At 36.5% G+C, this 18,606-nt stretch overlaps 2 protein-coding genes and 2 long non-coding RNA genes across 9 annotated transcripts in view; 2 read left to right on the plus strand and 2 right to left on the minus strand.

Moving 5' to 3' along the window:
* The window catches only part of LOC146508724 (uncharacterized), a 376,303-nt gene that overhangs the window by 346,118 nt on the left and 11,579 nt on the right, over positions 1 to 18,606 (minus strand). The gene's annotated exons all lie outside the window — the stretch shown is intronic.
* LOC146508741 (C-type lectin domain family 10 member A-like) lies at positions 952 to 6,717 on the plus strand. The gene is made up of 8 exons (XM_085178177.1): positions 952 to 1,083; positions 1,980 to 2,054; positions 4,390 to 4,507; position 4,662; positions 5,197 to 5,389; positions 5,478 to 5,641; positions 5,769 to 5,878; positions 5,985 to 6,717. The coding sequence occupies exons 1-8, from the start codon at positions 1,020 to 1,022 to the stop codon at positions 6,109 to 6,111; spliced, it is 852 nt and encodes a 283-aa protein (XP_085034303.1). The 5' UTR covers positions 952 to 1,019; the 3' UTR covers positions 6,112 to 6,717.
* LOC146508742 (CD209 antigen-like protein C) lies at positions 7,091 to 12,926 on the plus strand. 5 transcript variants are annotated; one of them, XM_085178172.1, is made up of 8 exons: positions 7,092 to 8,229; positions 8,325 to 8,428; positions 8,848 to 8,925; positions 10,850 to 10,936; positions 11,107 to 11,301; positions 11,390 to 11,553; positions 11,681 to 11,793; positions 11,906 to 12,926. In XM_085178172.1, exons 3-8 carry the CDS (start codon positions 8,880 to 8,882, stop codon positions 12,045 to 12,047), a joined length of 747 nt encoding a protein of 248 aa, XP_085034298.1. In that variant the 5' UTR covers positions 7,092 to 8,229; positions 8,325 to 8,428; positions 8,848 to 8,879; the 3' UTR covers positions 12,048 to 12,926. The 5 variants fall into 5 exon arrangements, with proteins under 5 accessions (XP_085034300.1, XP_085034302.1, XP_085034298.1 ...); XM_085178174.1 differs by having other exon boundaries at positions 7,091 to 8,428; positions 8,856 to 8,925; XM_085178176.1 differs by having other exon boundaries at positions 7,091 to 8,428; positions 8,862 to 8,925.
* LOC146508743 (uncharacterized) lies at positions 12,519 to 16,852 on the minus strand. The gene is made up of 2 exons (XR_014876953.1): positions 15,171 to 16,852; positions 12,519 to 12,819 (listed from the first exon to the last, which is right to left on the minus strand). It is a non-coding gene; the product is annotated as an uncharacterized LOC146508743 (long non-coding RNA).

Raw genomic sequence — 18,606 nt, forward strand, 5'->3', positions numbered from 1 at the left:
CATTTTTTACAACAAATAATGAATACACAAAAATTAAGAAAGAGCAAACATGAAAACATAAGTGACTCAGCGTGACACATGGAATACAAGGGAGGCACAGTAACAAAACCTAAGAACTAGAAAATATAACCAGTAACTAAATCAAAGAATATTAATGATCAAAAACATAAACACTGGGTCACCAGACCTAGAACCATGACACATTATATTACATTCATTGTCAGATAATTAGATACAGCTCTTCAACTTCTCATTCATGCAGATGTGCAGCTGACAAATCTCGAGTAACTGTGTAACGTCATCATGTCAATATGGACCAAGATATCAGAGAAATGTTTCAAGCACCTTGTTCAATCTACACCACGAGAAAGTGCTTTTGTTAACTACGAGCTTCATTCAACCAGTCGCACACAGGTTTACACAAGTGCTTTTTTTCAATATCCAAGTGTCTTGTATGATGACACTCACACACAGTCACACTCAAGTGGACGCATTGGGGGTAATTTGGAGATCAGTATCATGCCCAACATCCAGAATGGAGAAGACGGCGGGTCAATTTAACTTTCTGCAATGAGCTACCACAGCTGCCCCAGTACACCACATAGTGTATCCAGTAGAATTTCTGGTGACTCATGTGGTCTATCCTGAGATAACCCCAGTCCCTAAAGTGATAATATCTTTATTTGAATAGTTATTATATAACATGCTATGTTTTGACTCTAACATATTTTTGATGGTGTTGTGACTCTGCTTTGCATATATTGTTATAGAAATCACTTTCCAGTATGTACACTGCCTCCAGTAATTAATTAATTAATAATTTCACAACTTTGAGGTTTATACTGATCATGACATGCATGCAAATTATTTTCACACCCATAAGCAGAAGTTGGCAATAGAAACAGACATGACACGTCAGAAGATTCAACCTTGTCTCTTATTTTGGTTCCCTGTGGCTCTTATAGAGGGCTATTTCTCTGTCTAGAAGTTACACGAAGCTCAACAGAAAGTCTGCAAGGATGGCAGAGGAGGAAGTTAGCTATGCCACAGTCAAATTCAAAAAGAAAGATTCCCAATCAAAAGGTAAGTTTTTCCAATGCACTGCATCAAAAATATATTCTAAGCTACTTATGATGAATAAAATTGCAAATTTACTCAATGTTGATTTGTTTTAAACAGTTTTCTGCAGTAACAATGATTAGACAAAATATCAGTAGAAATCAGCAAATAAGATCTTGAGCTAAGTAGGATTTTTACACTGATATTTTAAGACCTTGGTGCCTGAACCACTTCAACTAGTGGCTTGGGAATCTGACTTGAATGTGTCCTAGATCAGCGGTCCCCAACCCCCGGGCCAAGGACCGGTACCGGTCCGTGAGTCGTTTGGTACCGGGCCACGAGAGTTGAGGCTCAGGTGTGAAATGTATGGTTTTCAGGGTTTTTATCAGTTTTCAGCGTTATTTTGTTATCGTTTTTATCGTTAACTCGGTTTTCCTGGGTGTGTTATGAATAAATCTTCTTTTTTTTTTGGTACCTACTAGTTTTATTTTGTTGTATTTATCCGCGACACCTTAAAGACCGGTCCGTGAAAATATTGTCGGGCATAAACCGATCCGTGGCGCAAAAAAGGTTGGAGACCGCTGTCCTAGATGCCTCTTAGATGAGGTGTTTCTGGCATTAAACTCTGTGACAGATTCAGAAAACACTGGAGAGTTTACGTCTCAGCTTGGTTGGAACATCCTGTTTTTTCCACCAAAAGGAATGGAGGAGGTGGCTGAGAGAGAGGTCTGTGCATCTCTGCTTGGACAGCTCCCAGCACAAGCCCAGTTAAGACACTGAATTGTGTCAACACTGAACAAATAGCTGTCCAAAAGAATAAAATAAGCATTTGCATGAAAGCAAACATGCAATATTTCAATACAATAAGGTTTAGAAAGCCTTGTTATATGATAACTTATGAATGCCAATCAACCTTTCAGTTAAAAAGGAGGAAACTGTTTATGATGAAGTGGAGGTGAGAAATGAAGCAAAGGAACAAACTCCGGACACAAACGGTGAGTTGAAAAAAGAAAACACAAATCCACCGTAAATAAATGTCCAATACAGTGAAAATTTCTAAAACTGTCAGTACAAGAAGGTGTGACGAGTACTGATCAGTTTGGGTGTCTTTCAAACTGGAGCATTTCCCTAACAGGGATTTAATGAAGAGACATGAAGCATCCTGAGTTTTACAATTAGATTCAAACGGTGGACGTTCTCCTCTTACAATCATTTTTACCAAGGTTTTTGAAGGACAAGTGGTATTTAACAGTTTAATAATAAAATGCTTTTATCATTCATGCTCATAATAGTTAAGAGATGCTCCTTATAAGGTTTACGTTCCAAAAGATAGAGAACAGCATGAGTTACATTGTGTAAACGCACATTTCAAAGCTGATATGTGGCTTCAGCTGTTCCAGACACTCAAATGAAGTGCTTCCTGTTTTTTTTAACTAACCGCTGTGTTTAAAATACCATCATTTGAGAGAGCGAGACAAAAAGGAAATGTTGGACTTATAAATAGCAACATTGAATAATCAGTTAACCAATAAGCAAATAGATAAAACAATATATTTCTGTTATTTAGATTTTTATGCCAGACAAGAAGAACGTTTACTTCAGTTTCATTGCCCTACATGACTAAAATAAGTATTTCAATGTTACAATATGCATTTTAAAGTGGACATGAGACACCCTTCTCTCTAAAGAAAAAAAAAAGCGATCATTGATTTAGCACTGTCTACAAATCTGGATTCAACAAATAAGTGTTTAAAGATTTTAGAGCATGTTTAGCGCCATCTTGTGGCAGCATAGAACATGATGTCACTGGGTTGGTTGCTGCAAAGTTGTGTCAGCAGGGTTCATAATTCACGGCTGTCACGTGGGTTAGGATTTATACTAGTTTCCATAAGAGCTCCGCAAGCATGTGTGAATAAAAAATGACAAAACTGCATCTTTGGTCATTAGTTTTCAAAAATACATTGAGCTACAATAGTTTATATATCATAGTGAGGTATGTGTATTTCAATCTTTGTACATCCATAAGTCATATATTCAAAGGTTTGTTTTAACTGCTAGCCTCTTACATACATTTTTTTTAAGTTTCCACTTTGGATTTCCACTTTAACAGAATAAATATTGTGTAAGACATTTTTAAAGATGTCTAGAAAGGACAGAATGAGAGTGACAGGTGACTATCAATGATGACAGAATAATGTTTCATTGCACTAGCATGAGGGTAAACGCATCTTCTTGGTAAACACATTACACATACAGCAACAATAATAATAAACTGTCTTGTTTTTGTGTAACAGTGGCAGAAATTTCTCTTTCTCACATGTTAAGAAATCTGCTAAATTAGAATAAATCCAAACGTTCTCTTGTTTCTTATTATAGTAAGACACGTTACTGGTTAATTTCAGTGTCAGCTAACTAGTGACCAATAACTCAGCAGAAAACAAGGACACTAGAACTAAAACTATTTATAATGGTTGCTCCCAACCTTGTCTGCAATGAGCTTTATGTTAAAAACAAAAGAAAACAAAGCTCCATCTCTTAAGAAGTAGTTTTTTAGTTGTTTGCTAGTTAGCGATTAGCACTTTATTTATGCAATAAAGTGTTCTCTCTTTCCCAAAACACATGTAGACAGTTTATGGCACAACTGATTACCATATGCGCATCACACCATAAATGTAACTAAGTTTCTCACCGAAGTGTGATCGGGAATTCCTAACATCCATCAGCATGTCCACAGGGAAAAGATTGCCTACAAGATTGATTGCCACACTTTTTGGATACCTTAATTTCTTATTTAGATATAGAAATCATTATCTCACATTATCTCACTGAGCGTATTTCTTAACAATAGAAGTGAGGAAAAGCGAAGTTCAATTGTAAACACTGTTTGTTTGTTTTTCATGCTGACATGCTGTCAGGACTTCCAATCATGTTCGACATAAAACATGCCAGGGGCTGCCACAAAGAGTTTTTTTAAGACATTTTTTGTTTCTTTTAGTGTCCTTGTTTTCTACTGAGATATCACTTCTGTCACTAGTTAACTAAGATAAACTAATGTAAGTTTATTAACAACAGCTAAGCAGCGCAGTGATGTCACGTTCTGTACTGGCACAAGATCCCGCTAAACATGTTCTTAAAATCTCTAACTTCAAACAGTTATTTCTTGTCAGTTATTTCTTTGGCTTCACAGACACTGTTACATCTATTATAGTTTTTTACATATGGGCTCCATGGTGTAAATTAGCTCCAATAAATGTGTTTCATGTCCACTTTTAAACTATATGACATTTTTATCAAGTCTTCACTAACTCAAGACTATAAATATTTTGCCAGACAAGACATCAGACAGAACTATGAGCAGACATCGCCACTATAAACAGTTGGCTTGTTGTTTGGGAATCATTTGTGTCATGTTGGTGTTGGGCATCATAGCAGTCACTGTCTACCCTAAGTATGGAAAAGATCATTTCATGTATAAAAGATGTGTTTATTATCATTATTAGTAGTAGTAGTATTGTTGTTGTTATACAAATTACTTATGCTGACACAACCTATCTTCAGCTAGAAAATAAAATTCAAAACAAATATATACTTTTTATTGTCAGAGTATTTACATGAAAATGTAGTGTGAAATACATGAATGCATGGTTCAAAATAATGAATAATTGCATGCCAGATATCGGCAGTGATAAAAGACAGAGTATGGGGTTTGTGGTTTACTTCTTTATTTAAAATTCATCTGACAAATCTGAAAAGCACAAAGATAGCTATTAATGCCCAGAAATTTGAGAAACCTGAACAGAACAGAACAGACAGAAGATGTTTTGAACAGTGATAAAATTACAGAAACAAAATGGAAAAAGAAATAAAATAACATAATGGGATTTCTTTAGGGGCTTAGAGTTTGCACATTATTAATCGACAATTACTGAACTCGCCTGAAGCGGTTAGAAGAAAACAAAACAGCTAACTGTTGCCAATCACAAACTGATAGATCTATACTGCAAACTCAGCTCAGATGCTGAAGACTTGAGGAGGAACCAAACCAACCTCATTCTCCAGATTCACAACCTGACACGAGACTCTACTCTCTTGGAAAAACAACTTGCAGAAAACCAGCAGCTCGAAAAGAAAAATAAGGAGCTGGAGAACCTGACACGAGACTCGGAAAAACAACTTGCAGAAAACCAGCAGCTCAAAAAGAAAAATGAGGAGCTGGAGACAGAAAAGAAAAACCTAACAGAAATAATACAACAGATGAAGACATCATGGAATGAGCTCAATGTTAGTCGAGCTCAGTGGAGCATTGATGCCTACTGTCCCAAAAAAAACAGTATGTTCCAAATATATTTGTACACAATTACCTAATTTAACATAGATATGCACTGATGTTGTTTATTAACCGTTCTCTATTCTTGCAGACAGAATATGTAAGCCTTGTCAGGATGGCTGGGAAGATGTTGAGTCCAGCTGCTATGCAACTAATAATGCTGACGGTGATAAACAGAAAACCTGGGAAGAAGCTCGAGAAAACTGCAGAGGAAAGAGTTCAGATTTACCTGTTGTTATTAATGAAAAAGAAAAGGTACTGAGAAAACTGTGGGACACTTTATTACTGACTTCATGAAAATAAAAATATAATTTCTTTAGATTGAAAGCTTTCTTAGAGCAAATTGTTTAAATATCTCTGACAACTTTCTCTTTGTCCTCAGAAAACTGTCAGTGAAAAGAGTTGGAAATATGAAAACAAAGGATACTGGATTGGTCTGAGAGTTGAAGATGGGAAATGGACGTGGCTGGATGGAAGGAATCTGACTAATAGGTAAGAGACACTTTGAATCAATACAAATTATTTCCCAAATCTGTGATAAATCAATTACAGTGTACCAGTGTCCATCAGCCTTGAGCAGAATTCTTGTTTTCCTCAGCTCCTGGATTGACCAGCATCCTTCTGATGGTCACTGTGCAATCTCTGTCCTAGACGAAGGATTTAAATCAGTGAGCTGTAATGAGAAGAACCGATGGATCTGCAAAAAGAAAGCTTTGTCTGTTTGAATACTGCAGTAAAACTTCAGAGGACTTTTGGATAGTCTCAGTCTCAAAATATAATATTAATGATGATATTAATAACTGGTCAACAGAGGGCACTGCATTACTTCAGATCAAACAGTTGTTGCCTGAAGTATCTGCACTGAGGTTATTTCATGTTGCAATGATAGTTATTGTTAAGCTATGTTATATTAATGACAAATGTTTTAGTCAAGCCAAGAACAACACTGTTCAAACTGCTGTAACATGTAGAAGAAGGACAGCTGGCCTCTACATTTGGACTTTGTTAATCAGTCACAGTGTCAACATCAGCTACAGAGCAGCAGAGAAGAACAGGAAGTTCAGCTTATAATTGAAGTCTCATGTTGTGTATTTTGCATATTGTTATCATATCAGCTTCAATTTTTTTAGTGTTGTTAGTAAAGTTTTGATTTTATTCATTTACATTGATTGAAATGAAATTATGGATCCATCCTGCTTTGTATCACCAGCTCAGCCTGGTGGTGGTGCTGTAAGGGTTTGGGGGGTATTTTCTTGGCACACTTTGGGTCATTTATGCCAACTGAGCATAAATAAAAATGGCACAGTCCACCTGTGTATTATTGTTGAACATGTCCATCTCTTCATACCCACAATTCTTTTGGCTGATTCCAGCAAGATAAAACAGCATGTGAGTTCACTATAGTCAAACTGCCTCCACAGTCACCAGATTTCAGTCCAGTATCAACCTTTCAAAAAGATTTTGAAAATATGTTTTTTATTTGGAATTTGAAAAAAGCTTTTTTAAATGAGTTAAATGTTAAATGTTTTTATTCAGAGGTTAATTTTTTTTAATCAATTTTTGATTTAAGCATTTATTCATGGATGAATAATTCCTTTTGAAATATTGACTTATAAATAGTGTTTTTATTCTAAATTAAATTATTAAAAAAATAACTTACTTTATTATTGTTTAAATAAATAGAATAATTTAAAACCCATTCATAAATCAATTTACAGATGCACATTATATTACACAATATTATTATTTAGCACAGGAGTCTTTATTTCTTTTGTGGTCCTACATAAAAATAGCAAAAAGTATGTGGAAGTAGTCAAAGGCCAAAAAATGTGTGGAGCGCTATTTCGTGAATGCTAGCTTGAATTTACATTTAAATGCTGTGTAACATTCACACAATAATGTTCATGTTTCTCTTTATTATTCTAGTTGCTTCTGCATGTTTTTGTGGCTTTTAACCGCTTCCACATACTTTGTGCTAATTTCATGAAGGACCACAAGAGTCTCGCACATCGAAATAAAGAATCCTGCGCTTCACAGCATTAACACAACTAAATCTAAAGTTGACTAAGCTGACTAATGTTATCATGTTTTTAATGGTGAGAGCTGCTCCACATGGTTTAAAAAGTGTCTTATTTGCCTTGACACATCTATTCTCTTCCCCACAAGCATCAACATTTTGTGATTTTTTTTCATGAAAAACAGGGAGCATGGGAGTTGGTGTCCTTATTTTGAGGCTCAGTTTGAACTTAAGCAGGTTGTCTTGACTATATATATACATGTCTAAATGCAATGAGTTGATGCCTTGTGGTTGGCTCATTAGTTCTGTGTGGTGTGGGGAATTCACATCATGGATTTCCAGCTGGCAAATCTGCAGCAAGTGTAAGATGTTATCATAATAATAATAATCTCAGGAATATTTCTTGGACCTTGTTGAAGAATTAAGGGAGTTATAAAGGCAAAGCCAATGTCATCTCAGGACAACCATCGCATGCCTAATAAAGTGTCCAGTGAGTGTATATGTCAAAAGCAGAGGTTAGTTAGAAGAGACAGAGTTACACTGATGAAGCAGCAGTTTATTATGATGCTCTGTGGTATTTCTCAGTGTACAAGTCACAAGAAGTGTCTAGTCACTGGTGGATAAGAACACCCTGTCTTCAGTTTGAAGCCATATATGGAATCATCTTACATTCTCAGGCAAAAGCAGAAGCTGGTATAAGACAGACTGGGCACTGAGGAAGTTTATTATGATGCTCTGTGGTATTTCTCAGTGTACAAGCCACAAGAAGTGTCTAGTGACTTGTAGATAAGAACACCCCGTCTTCAGTGTGAAGCCATAAAAGAATGTAAGATTCAACACATCTCACATTCTCACGCAAAAACAGAAGCTTATTGCGGAAGTTTTTTATGATAATTATTATTTTCTATTGTTTAAACACAGTGCTATTGCTCAGTGTACAAGTCCCAAAAAACTCAGCAGCAGGGCGGTAACTACGGCAGAGGAGAAGGTCATATTAAGAACTAACAAATGAACACAATCAGCAGGTAAGCAAAGCTTTTCAAATGCAGTGTATCAAAAAAAGATTTTCTAAAACTCAGGGCTATAGATGTGAATCAAAGTCTGCATCTATATGTGATTACTGTTTCGAGTCATGTTGGTTTAGGTAATGTTTTCTTCAGTAATAGTAAACAGTAAAAAAAAAGACTGTAAGCAGATCCAGTGGGTCAGATACTGAGATATGTGCTGCCACATCAAAGGCAAACTTTCCCTGTACAATCTAAGGCAAAGTTCCAGAGAAAAAATACATTTTTAAAAGGAGCTATGATGTCTCAAATTAGATTTAAGATGCTGAATTCTGTCAACATTGAGCAAAAACATTTTGTTCATTCAAAGTGACCCAAAGTCTACGAAAATTGTGGTTGTTTGAAAAGTGCTTAACTCCAATTACCCTTTAAACTCTCAGTAAAACAGGACAAGGAAGCTGCACATGAAGAAATGAAGGTTGAAAATAAAGCAACTGAACAAACTCCTGATACAAATGGTGAGTTATAAGAAAAAAAAACGACAACAACAAAAATCAAACAAAATCACTCTGTGTTAACACAACTGGAAGGAGGGATGAGAATCGAGAACTGGTTCCCAGTAGTCCAATTCCCTGGGATTGTTAGTCTGCCTGCCCATCAATCACACTTATTGGTTCTTCTGCTCTCAATGCGATGAGCTGATATTACTTTGTGCATCGTATGAAAAGTATGAGATCCACTATTATTGGAGTTTATTCAGATCGTGGGCTTTGTATTTCAAAGCCCACCCTGCTACAATGACACACATTCTCACTGATATTTTGATACACCTGCCATTTCCTACACCAAGTCATTATTTCATGCCAATACCTTTATTTTGTGAAAGACAGGTTAGATTTGTAAATCTAAAATTAAAGCTCTCAAGTTGACCCAAGCAATTTAAACCTACAAAAATAATGTTAAAACATTTTATTTTGATTAAGGAAACACAGTTCTTCAATACGAAACATGACAAAATTCTCTCTCCACGAACGAACGAAAGAAAGAAAGAAAGAAAGAAAGAAAGAAAGAAAGAAAGAAAGAAAGAAAGAAAGAAAGACTGACTGACTGACTGACTGACTGACTGACTGACTGACTGACTGACTGACTGACTGACTGACTGACTGACTGACTGACTGACTGACTGACTGACTGACTGACTGGGCCTTTGTCCAGAAGAACATGAAATTAGAATAAACATTGAGGGCAAAGCAGAACACAAGATGAAAGGAAATCATAATATAATTAAGATACAATGAACAATCTTGTCTTGATGCATGCTCAATCAGGAAATCCAAAAAACTTGATTCTGTTCATCTGGACGTCGCGTTTTCATTGAGAAAAACGTTTCATTACTCATCCAAGTGACTTCTTCATTCTCAGCTGAATGCAGGTTTCTCCAACTTAAAAAACACTACATTTGCATAATGACTGAAACTAGCACCACTGACTACAATATGCATATTGTAATGAAGACTGACCAGTGATAATTGATGAAACCATGGTCAGACATGCAGTCAGCTGAGACAGATCGGGAGACATTGTAGCAAAGACTCCTGTAATACTTTAGTTTTCCTTCTTCAAGCTGACAACAGCAGGAAAGATCTTTGTTAAAACAGCATTTATAACTTTTAATTGACTGGCGTTCGTGCATCAAGGTGTTGCACTAATGGGTTTACTACTTTGAGGAAACTGAATTCTGTCTATAATCAGATCTGCCTCCAACATTATGCTTGAATATTATAAGTTCTTGACATAGATTTTTCATAAAACAGTTTTGAATAAATTACCAGATGTCAGTCATATTTTTGTTCATCTCTGTTCCTGGACTTTGTAAAGCAATTCTTACCAAAGGCCATTTGTGGACAGAGTATTTAAAACAGAAATGTACCCATGAAAAGGAATTAAAGGTTTAAAACTGTGTAACCTTTGACTGAAAATAAATAAAAAATATTATACAATGGAATACAAGTTTTTGACCATGTTTCTGAATTTTAGGGCTTTTCAAACAACATTTTTTAAGATGTAATATCTCCCACAAAGATACAAAACAGAAATGATAAAAGCTGTCATCGACCCTGAGTTTTTTGTCTGAGTTTGGAGTTTTTGTATTTACATTTTTGCCTTTTTCTGTACATATAGTGTTCTGAGTTTTGGGGGTCTGTTTTACATTTAACAAGGTTTAGCTTTAGTTTTGCCTTTAGGTTTTCTGATTTAGTTTTCTTTGTGATTATAGATTTGTTCCTAAGTTAAATCATTTCTTTCTGCCTCCAATATGTATTTTGTGGTTGTCCATAACAGAACAATGCTTAAATAATAAGGGATCTTTGACACATTTCATTGTATTCTAAAGAAAACTATGAATAATTTTGGTTGTTGCTTTGTTGTTGTTTTTTTTGCCAGATAAGAAGTCGTCTTGTAATAAATCTTTTCCATCACTAGCAACATGCTGGGGAATTCTGTTACTAATTATGGTCCTTCGATTCTACTGTGAGTATAACTTTAAAACTTACACTTTGGTCTGACGTGTGTAAGGACAAAGTAGTGTGATGTTTTATATTTGATTGTGTTTTTGTAAGAGTTATTGTTACACTAATTTACAAGAAACATATAAATATATTCAAACCCCAAACCAACTGCTGTTCTTTGTGACCTTATAGTCTCCACAGTTTTAGAAAAACGGATCGCAAACTTGACTGAAGAGACACAGATGCTCGAAAAGAAAAATGAAGAGCTGGAGACAGAAAAGAAAAACCTAAAAGAACAAATACAACAGATGACGACACCATGGAATGAGCTCAATGTTAGTCGAGCTCAGTGGAGCATTGATGCCTACTGTCCCAAAGAATATAACAGTATGTTCCAAATATATTTGTACAAAATTACCTAATTTAACATAGATATGCACTGATGTTGTTTATTAAGTGTTCTCTATTCTTGCAGACAGAATATGTAAGCCTTGTCAGGCTGGCTGGATGTATGCTGAATCGAGCTGCTATGCAGTTCTTGATGTTAACCATAATCAATGGAAAACCTGGGAAGAAGCTCAAGAAAACTGCAGAGGAAAGAGTTCAGATTTAGCTGTTGTTATTAATAAAGAAGAAAGGGTACTGAGAAAACTGTGGGACACATTATTACAGACTTCATGAAAATAAAAATAGAATTTCTTTAGATTGAAAGCTTTCTTAGAGCAAATTGTTTAAATAACTCTGACAACTTTCTCTTTGTCCTCAGAAAACTGTCAGTGAAAAGAGTTGGAATTCTGATGGAAACAAAGGATACTGGATTGGTCTGAGAATTGAAGATGGGAAATGGAAATGGCTGGATGGAAGAGATGCGGCTAATAGGTAAGAGACACTTTGACTCAAAACAAATTCCAAGTATTTCCCAAATCTGTGATAAATCAATTACAGTGTACCAGTGTCCATCAGCCTTGAGCAGAATTCTTGTTTTCCTCAGCTCCTGGATCAACCAGCTGTCTCCTTCTGATGGTCACTGTGCAATCTCTGTCCAAAGCCAAGGATTTAAATCAGTGAGCTGTAATGAGAAGAACCGATGGATCTGCAAAAAGAAAGCTTTGTCTGTTTGGATACTGCAGTAAAACTTCAGAGGACTTTTGGATAGTCTCAGTCTCAAAATATAATATTAATGATGATATTAATAACTGGTCAACAGAGGGCACTGCATTACTTCAGATCAAACAGTTGTTGCCTGAAGTATCTGCACTGAGATTATTTCATGTTGCAATGATAGTTATTGTTAAGCTATGTTATATTAATGTCAAATGTTTTAGTCAAGCCAAGAACAACACTGTTCAAACTGCTGTAACATGTAGAAGAAGGACAGCTGGCCTCTACATTTGGAGTTTGTTAATCAGTCACAGTGTCAACATCAGCTACAGAGCAGCAGAGAAGAACAGGAAGTTCAGCTTATAATTGAAGTCTCATGTTGTGTATTTTGCATATTGTTATCATATCAGCTTCAATTTTTTTAGTCTTGTTAGTAAAGTTTTGATTTTATTCATTTACATTGATTGAAATGAAATTATGGATCCATAATTTGGATGGATCCATTGGTGGTGGCTGTAGCTCAGGAGGTAGAGCAGGTCACCTACTGATCGGAAGGTTGGAGGTTCGATCCCAGGCTCCTCCAGTCTGCATGCCAAGTATCCTTGGGCAAGATACTAACCCTAAGTTGCTCTCCGATGCGTCCATCGGAGTATGAATGTGTGTGAATGTAGTTAGAATAAGTACAGATAAAGTGCTTGTGAGAATGGGTGTGACTGGGTGAATGTGGCATCTTGTATAGAGCGCTTTGAGTACTCCGGGAGAGTAGAAAAGCGCTATATAAGAATCAGTCCATTTACCATCCTGCTTTGTATCACCAGCTCAGCCTGGTGGTGGTGCTGTAAGGGTTTGGGGGGTATTTTCTTGGCACACTTTGGGTCATTTATGCCAGCATAAATAAAAATGGCACAGTCCACCTGTGTATTATTGTTGAACATGTCCATCTCTTCATACCCACAATTCCTTTGGCTGATTCCAGCCAGATAAAACACTATGTGAGTTTACTATAGTCAAACTGCCTCCACAGTCACCAGATTTCAGTCCAGTATCAACCTTTCAAAAAGATTTTGAAAATATGTTTTTTTATTTGGAATTTGAAAAAAGCTTTTTTAAAGGAGTTACACGTTAAATGTTTTTATTCAGAGGTAAAAAAATTTAATCAATTTTTGATTTAAGCATTTATTCATGGATGAATAATTCATTTTGAAATATTGATTTATAAATAGTGTTTTTATTCTAAATTAAATTATAAAAAAAATAACTTACTTTATTATTGTTTAAATAAATAGAATAATTTAAAACCCATTCATAAATCAATTTACAGATGCACATTATATTACACAATATTATTATTTAGCACAGGAGTCTTTATTTCTTTTGTGGTCCTACATAAAAATAGCAAAAAGTATGTGGAAGTAGTCAAAGGCCAAAAAATGTGTGGAGCGCTATTTCGTGAATGCTAGCTTGAATTTACATTTAAATGCTGTGTAACATTCACACAATAATGTTCCTGTTTCTCTTTATTATTCTAGTTGCTTCTGCATGTTTTTGTGGCTTTTAACCGCTTCCACATACTTTGTGCTAATTTCATGAAGGACCACGAGTCTCGCACAACGAAATAAAGAATCCTGCGCTTCACAGCATTAACACAACTAAATCTAAAGTTGACTAAGCTGACTAAAGTTATCATGTTTTTAATGGTGAGAGCTGCTCCACTTGGTTTAAAAAGTGTCTTAATTGCCTTGACACATCTATTCTCTTCCCCACAAGCATCAACATTTTGTGATTTTTTTCATGAAAAATAGGGAGTATGGGAGTTGGTTTCCTTATTTTGAGGCTCAGTTTGAACTTAAGCAGGTTGTCTTGACTATATATATACATGTCTAAATGCAATGAATTGATGCCTTGTGGTTGGCTCATTAGTTCTGTGTGGTGTGGGGAATTCACATCATGGATTTCCAGCTGGCAAATCTGCAGCAAGTGTAAGATGTTATCATAATAATAATAATCTCAGGAATATTTCTTGGACCTTGTTGAAGAATTAAGGGAGTTATAAAGGCAAAGCCAATGTCATCTCAGTACAAGCATCGCTTGCCTAATAAAGTGTCCAGTGAGTGTATATGTCAAAAGCAGAGGTTAGTTAGAAAAGACAGAGTTACACCGATGAAGCAGCAGTTTATTATGATGCTTTGTGGTATTTCTCAGTGTACAAGTCCCAAGAAGTGTCTAGTCACTGGTGGATAAGAACACCCTGTCTTCAGTTTGAAGCCATATATGGAATCATCTTACATTCTCAGGCAAAAGCAGAAGCTGGTATAAGACAGACTGGGCACTGAGGAAGTTTATTATGATGCTCTGTGGTATTTCTCAGTGTAATAGCCACAAGAAGTGTCTAGTGACTTGTAGATAAGAACACCCCGTCTTCAGTGTGAAGCCATAAAAGAATGTAAGATTCAACACATCTTACATTCTCACGCAAAAACATAAGCTTATTGCGGAAGTTTTTTATGTTGCGAAATCGATCAATGTAGAGCAGTGAGACAAACCACGGAGGCCCCAGAAAAGTGCAATCAAACGATGAGTTTATTACCAGCCCGGAGAAAACATCAGCATATGTCTTCTGACCAAAATACATGTTGTGGATACTTATAAAGCAGTGGGGTAGAAATCAAAAAGAAATCAAACATTTTCTACTCCTAAAATCTTCGCTAGTTTTCCCCAAAGCATATCTTTTCTTCAAAGTGTCCCACAGTTTCCCTTTAAGTTTGGTATACAGCTTATTATGCACACCGGCATTTCTTCTACACAGGATTGAGTTCATTTTAATCCTTTAACTTAAACCTGAAAATAACAATTTCTGCCTCAGTTTTACAATATCTAAATTATCAAAAAAACCCAAACGTCAGAAAATGATCCTGAAACCCATTTCAAATTAAACCTTAAATCCCCCTTTTTTGACACATCTTATGTGTCACAAACTCAAAATGCTTCACCCGATCTTAGGAAATTAAAAGAAAAGGTTAGTCATATCATTTCTCCAAACACCTCAGCAATCCTCCTCTCAGGTATATCTGCTCTGGCCCTGCAAACTTGTGTTCAAGGAATGAAATCAATTTAATCATCATGCCAAATCTTTTCAAACTCCTGGCTCCATCAACAACCTGCATCCTTGGAACTTCCTAGAAACAAAACCTGTATGTTAACCCCAACTTCACATTTCATACTCAGTTTTCCCCATGATCCAATCTGTGTTATAAAAAAGAAAACTTAAAACAGAACAGTTATCAGTCATGTGTTTCTTCAGTTCATGGTAACATGAGTTATATCAAAAATGTTTTCCCTTTACCATTCGGCATTATCCCAACAATATAATGTAATACCATAATCTAACCCCAGTCAATAAAACAGAAACTTTCTCAAAGCAAACATCAGCAACCCAAAATCAGCATCCCCAGAATTAAGTCTTCCACTTCTCCTGCTCATGGCAAAAGCAAAACAAAGCAAAGCAAAGTATCCCCTTTCTCTTTCTGGCATGGTAAATTGTTTGTCCACATTTATTCATCCCAATCTTAGTCCGGTCACACCCATTCACTCACACTCATTCACACCAGGTATTGCTGATAGTGGAGACTCCCGCGCAAATAATCAGATTCTCCCCTCTCAGCAACATGAGCTCATTCATTTGTTTTACTTTTTTCTAGGAAAATGGTTCTTTATGCTTTTGGACTGGATTGGCTCGCGGCAATCCTTTTAGACAGGGACTTTCAATCTGATCAGGTCCCCACAGGTAGCCTTCTCCTCAGCCAGTTGTAATCTGGAAAGCCCACCTTATGTTTGTTCTCCCGGAAATTTTTACAGCGCTGTTATTCACACTTCCAGGCCTGCTTAGAGCTGATTATTAGCTCATCAAAGCACAAAACAAAATCACCTGACAGGTTTTCTCTAAGTGCACTGTTACAAAAATAATGGGCCCCTCTTAGACATGTCCATGTTCAATAAAACTCCCTTTATTAAAATAAGAAAACAACTCAAACCTAACCGACAGAAGCAACCCATCACTACAACAACAACCTCAAAAATCTTACACACAGAACATTTTGCTTATTAATCTATCCATATGTTGTTGGGATTAGAACTTCAGGGTCACAAAAGTTTTGCCCTACTTTGGTTTAACTAATACTTACATAGTCTGAAATCAGACTTAAATCACTCCATCTGTTCATTTTCCCCACATCATATTTCAGTGGCCTCAGGTTCTTTCTAATTTCACCTGCTCAATACACAGAAAATCTTGTTAAAAACCACACAACTTGCACACCATCATCACTGAATTCTAAGTTTCTTTTCTAAAAACTACTACACACTAAGCGATTTGGACAAGATGATAAACAGACTCATATGCTCAACATGCTGACTAATCTTCATGAGTTCTTCTTGTATTCTACGTTTAATGCATTTTCTATTTGTGTGTGTGATTGTGTATATGTTTCTTTTTGTGGTGTTTCAGACTCCTTCACAATTTTCCACTTAAACGGTCAGTTTTCTCTTTCCCAAATTTGCTAACCCAAATTTTGATTCCCCACTTTAAATAACAGCATTTCTTGTCCTCAGCCAGAAGTTAGGGCCCACTTGTCAGGTTTATGGAGAGATGGCGCTGTGAATAGTTCAACCAGAAAGAGAGGGAGTGTTTTCTCTCTTTGGCTCATCACTGGTCATTGTTAATGACATTTCCCCCTCCACCTCAGCCCAGCGGCTTTACCCTTGAAGTCCCGTCTTCTTCACTTCATCTCACCAGTGAGTCTGAGCTCACAGGGACTGAGGCCGAGTAATCGTGACTGTGCCTGCCTTAGGTTGTCCCAGGGTTTTGAGGTGGGATCTTACCCGTCATGGGCTATCCAGCCTTCCATACTCACCTGATACAGGGGCCAAATGGGCAGGGGTGCTATGAGGGGAGGGGACACACTCTGGCTCTGGAAATTAAAGGAGTGTAAGCTGCTTTCTTCATTGCATGTGTATATTAAACTATCTCACTTCTGATTCATTCCAACAATAATTTTACATGTGACAATTTGTGTACGTGCATTTTCTATTCATTAATGTAATTGTCAGTTGTTTTCTCTCTTTATTTTAATTTTTTTTTTTTATCTGTTTGTTTGTGACGTGGTGGATGTCTCTAAACCATCATGAGTTCAGGCTTCAATTTCAACCCAATTCTGTTAATCCATCCTTTTCCCGCTATTCTCATGTCTTCAGGTTGAGGAGAGTCCCTTGTATTGACACACTAAAACATACAATTAATATCATTTTCATTTCTTTTCTTAAAACATTCAGTCTCTAATTCCTCTGTTTTCATGTTGCAACGTCTCTCACCAGCTCACAAGCTGTAATCAGGCTTCCCGTTTGACGCACACACTCTGCAGTTTGTCTACGCACACACTTCTCTCTCAGACTTCCTCTGTTCACGCACTCTCCTATGAGTTATTATTACTTATTTATTATTTTGTAGAAATCACACAGAATCATTCAAATCGAGTACTCACAACATTCACACACTTAGAATCACTCAAAATACGTTTTCCTACGAGTATTTTATCAAACCTGCTTTTTAGACTCAGAAAGAGGAAGTAGACAACACCCAGTTAAGTGCGTATGTCCTCTTAAAAGAGAAAAGAAATAAACACATATGGGACAATTCTCCCCATCTTAGACGAAATGTGACCTTAAATGTCCGCTTCTAAGTCATGTTCTTCTCTACACACAACTCTTGGCCTCCAGGGCATAAAATTTTGAACATAATCTTTTACTTTACCAGAACTAGACCTAATCTAAATCCTGTCTCATTCACTGCTGAAGTTCTAGTTCAATGAACACATGTGTCGCTGTTTAAAATTAAAAGAGGAAGTAACTCACACCCAAGAACTGTGTGTGTGTGTTAATGTCTGTGTCCCTTCAAACAAAGAAAAGGTGAACATATATGGTGAGTTTTCCTCACTTTACACAAAATATGACATTAAATATTCTTTTCTAATTCCTGTTCTTCTTTAAACACAATGAATGACCTCCAGGTCATAACCTTTGGACTTATAACTCTGATATAAGTCCATACAGCGCACCAAGCACAGAGAAAATTCAACCTCAGTGCTTCAGAATTCTCCTCAAAATTCAGAAACTGTTTCTGTCATTTATCTGCCCCAGAACTTCATCATATGGACCTCGCCAGGTCCTGCAGTCCTCTGATGAGTCCTCTGAAGAGGAAATGGATATTGAGTCTAACAGAATGAGCCCCTCTTACTGCTCTAGCCACAATATTCTGAATTAGTCGGCCAGGGCTTGCACCTGGGTTTAGTACTGTCTCCCCAATAGATGCATGGAAGATGTTCATGTCTGATAATATAATAGAAGAGGTGCTGACATGCACAAACATGGAGGCACGAAGAGTAGCCACAGACAGGGGAAAAGAGTGGAAAAATGTAATCAAACATAAGCTCCTGGCCTTCATTTGATTGACCATTCTTGCAGGAAGTGAGAAGAACTGGGATGTACCAGTTGGTGTGTTTTTGGGAGTCCTCTGCATAACCCATTGTACAAGGCCAC

Source organism: Neolamprologus multifasciatus, chromosome 11 (genome assembly GCF_963576455.1).
Source record: "Neolamprologus multifasciatus chromosome 11, fNeoMul1.2, whole genome shotgun sequence".
NCBI classification, from domain to species: Eukaryota; Metazoa; Chordata; class Actinopteri; order Cichliformes; family Cichlidae; genus Neolamprologus; species Neolamprologus multifasciatus.

Coding starts and splice junctions, on each gene's coding strand:
- LOC146508741 (XM_085178177.1), top strand. CDS start 1,020: ATGGCAGAGGAGGAAGTTAGCTATGCCACAGTCAAATTCAAAAAGAAA. Junction 2,055..4,389: donor ACAAACTCCGGACACAAACG/GTGAGTTGAAAA, acceptor ATATTTTGCCAG/ACAAGACATCAGACAGAACT. Junction 5,642..5,768: donor TTATTAATGAAAAAGAAAAG/GTACTGAGAAAA, acceptor CTTTGTCCTCAG/AAAACTGTCAGTGAAAAGAG.
- LOC146508742 (XM_085178174.1), top strand. CDS start 8,880: ATGAAGGTTGAAAATAAAGCAACTGAACAAACTCCTGATACAAATG. Junction 8,926..10,849: donor ACAAACTCCTGATACAAATG/GTGAGTTATAAG, acceptor TTTTTTTGCCAG/ATAAGAAGTCGTCTTGTAAT. Junction 11,794..11,905: donor GGAAGAGATGCGGCTAATAG/GTAAGAGACACT, acceptor TGTTTTCCTCAG/CTCCTGGATCAACCAGCTGT.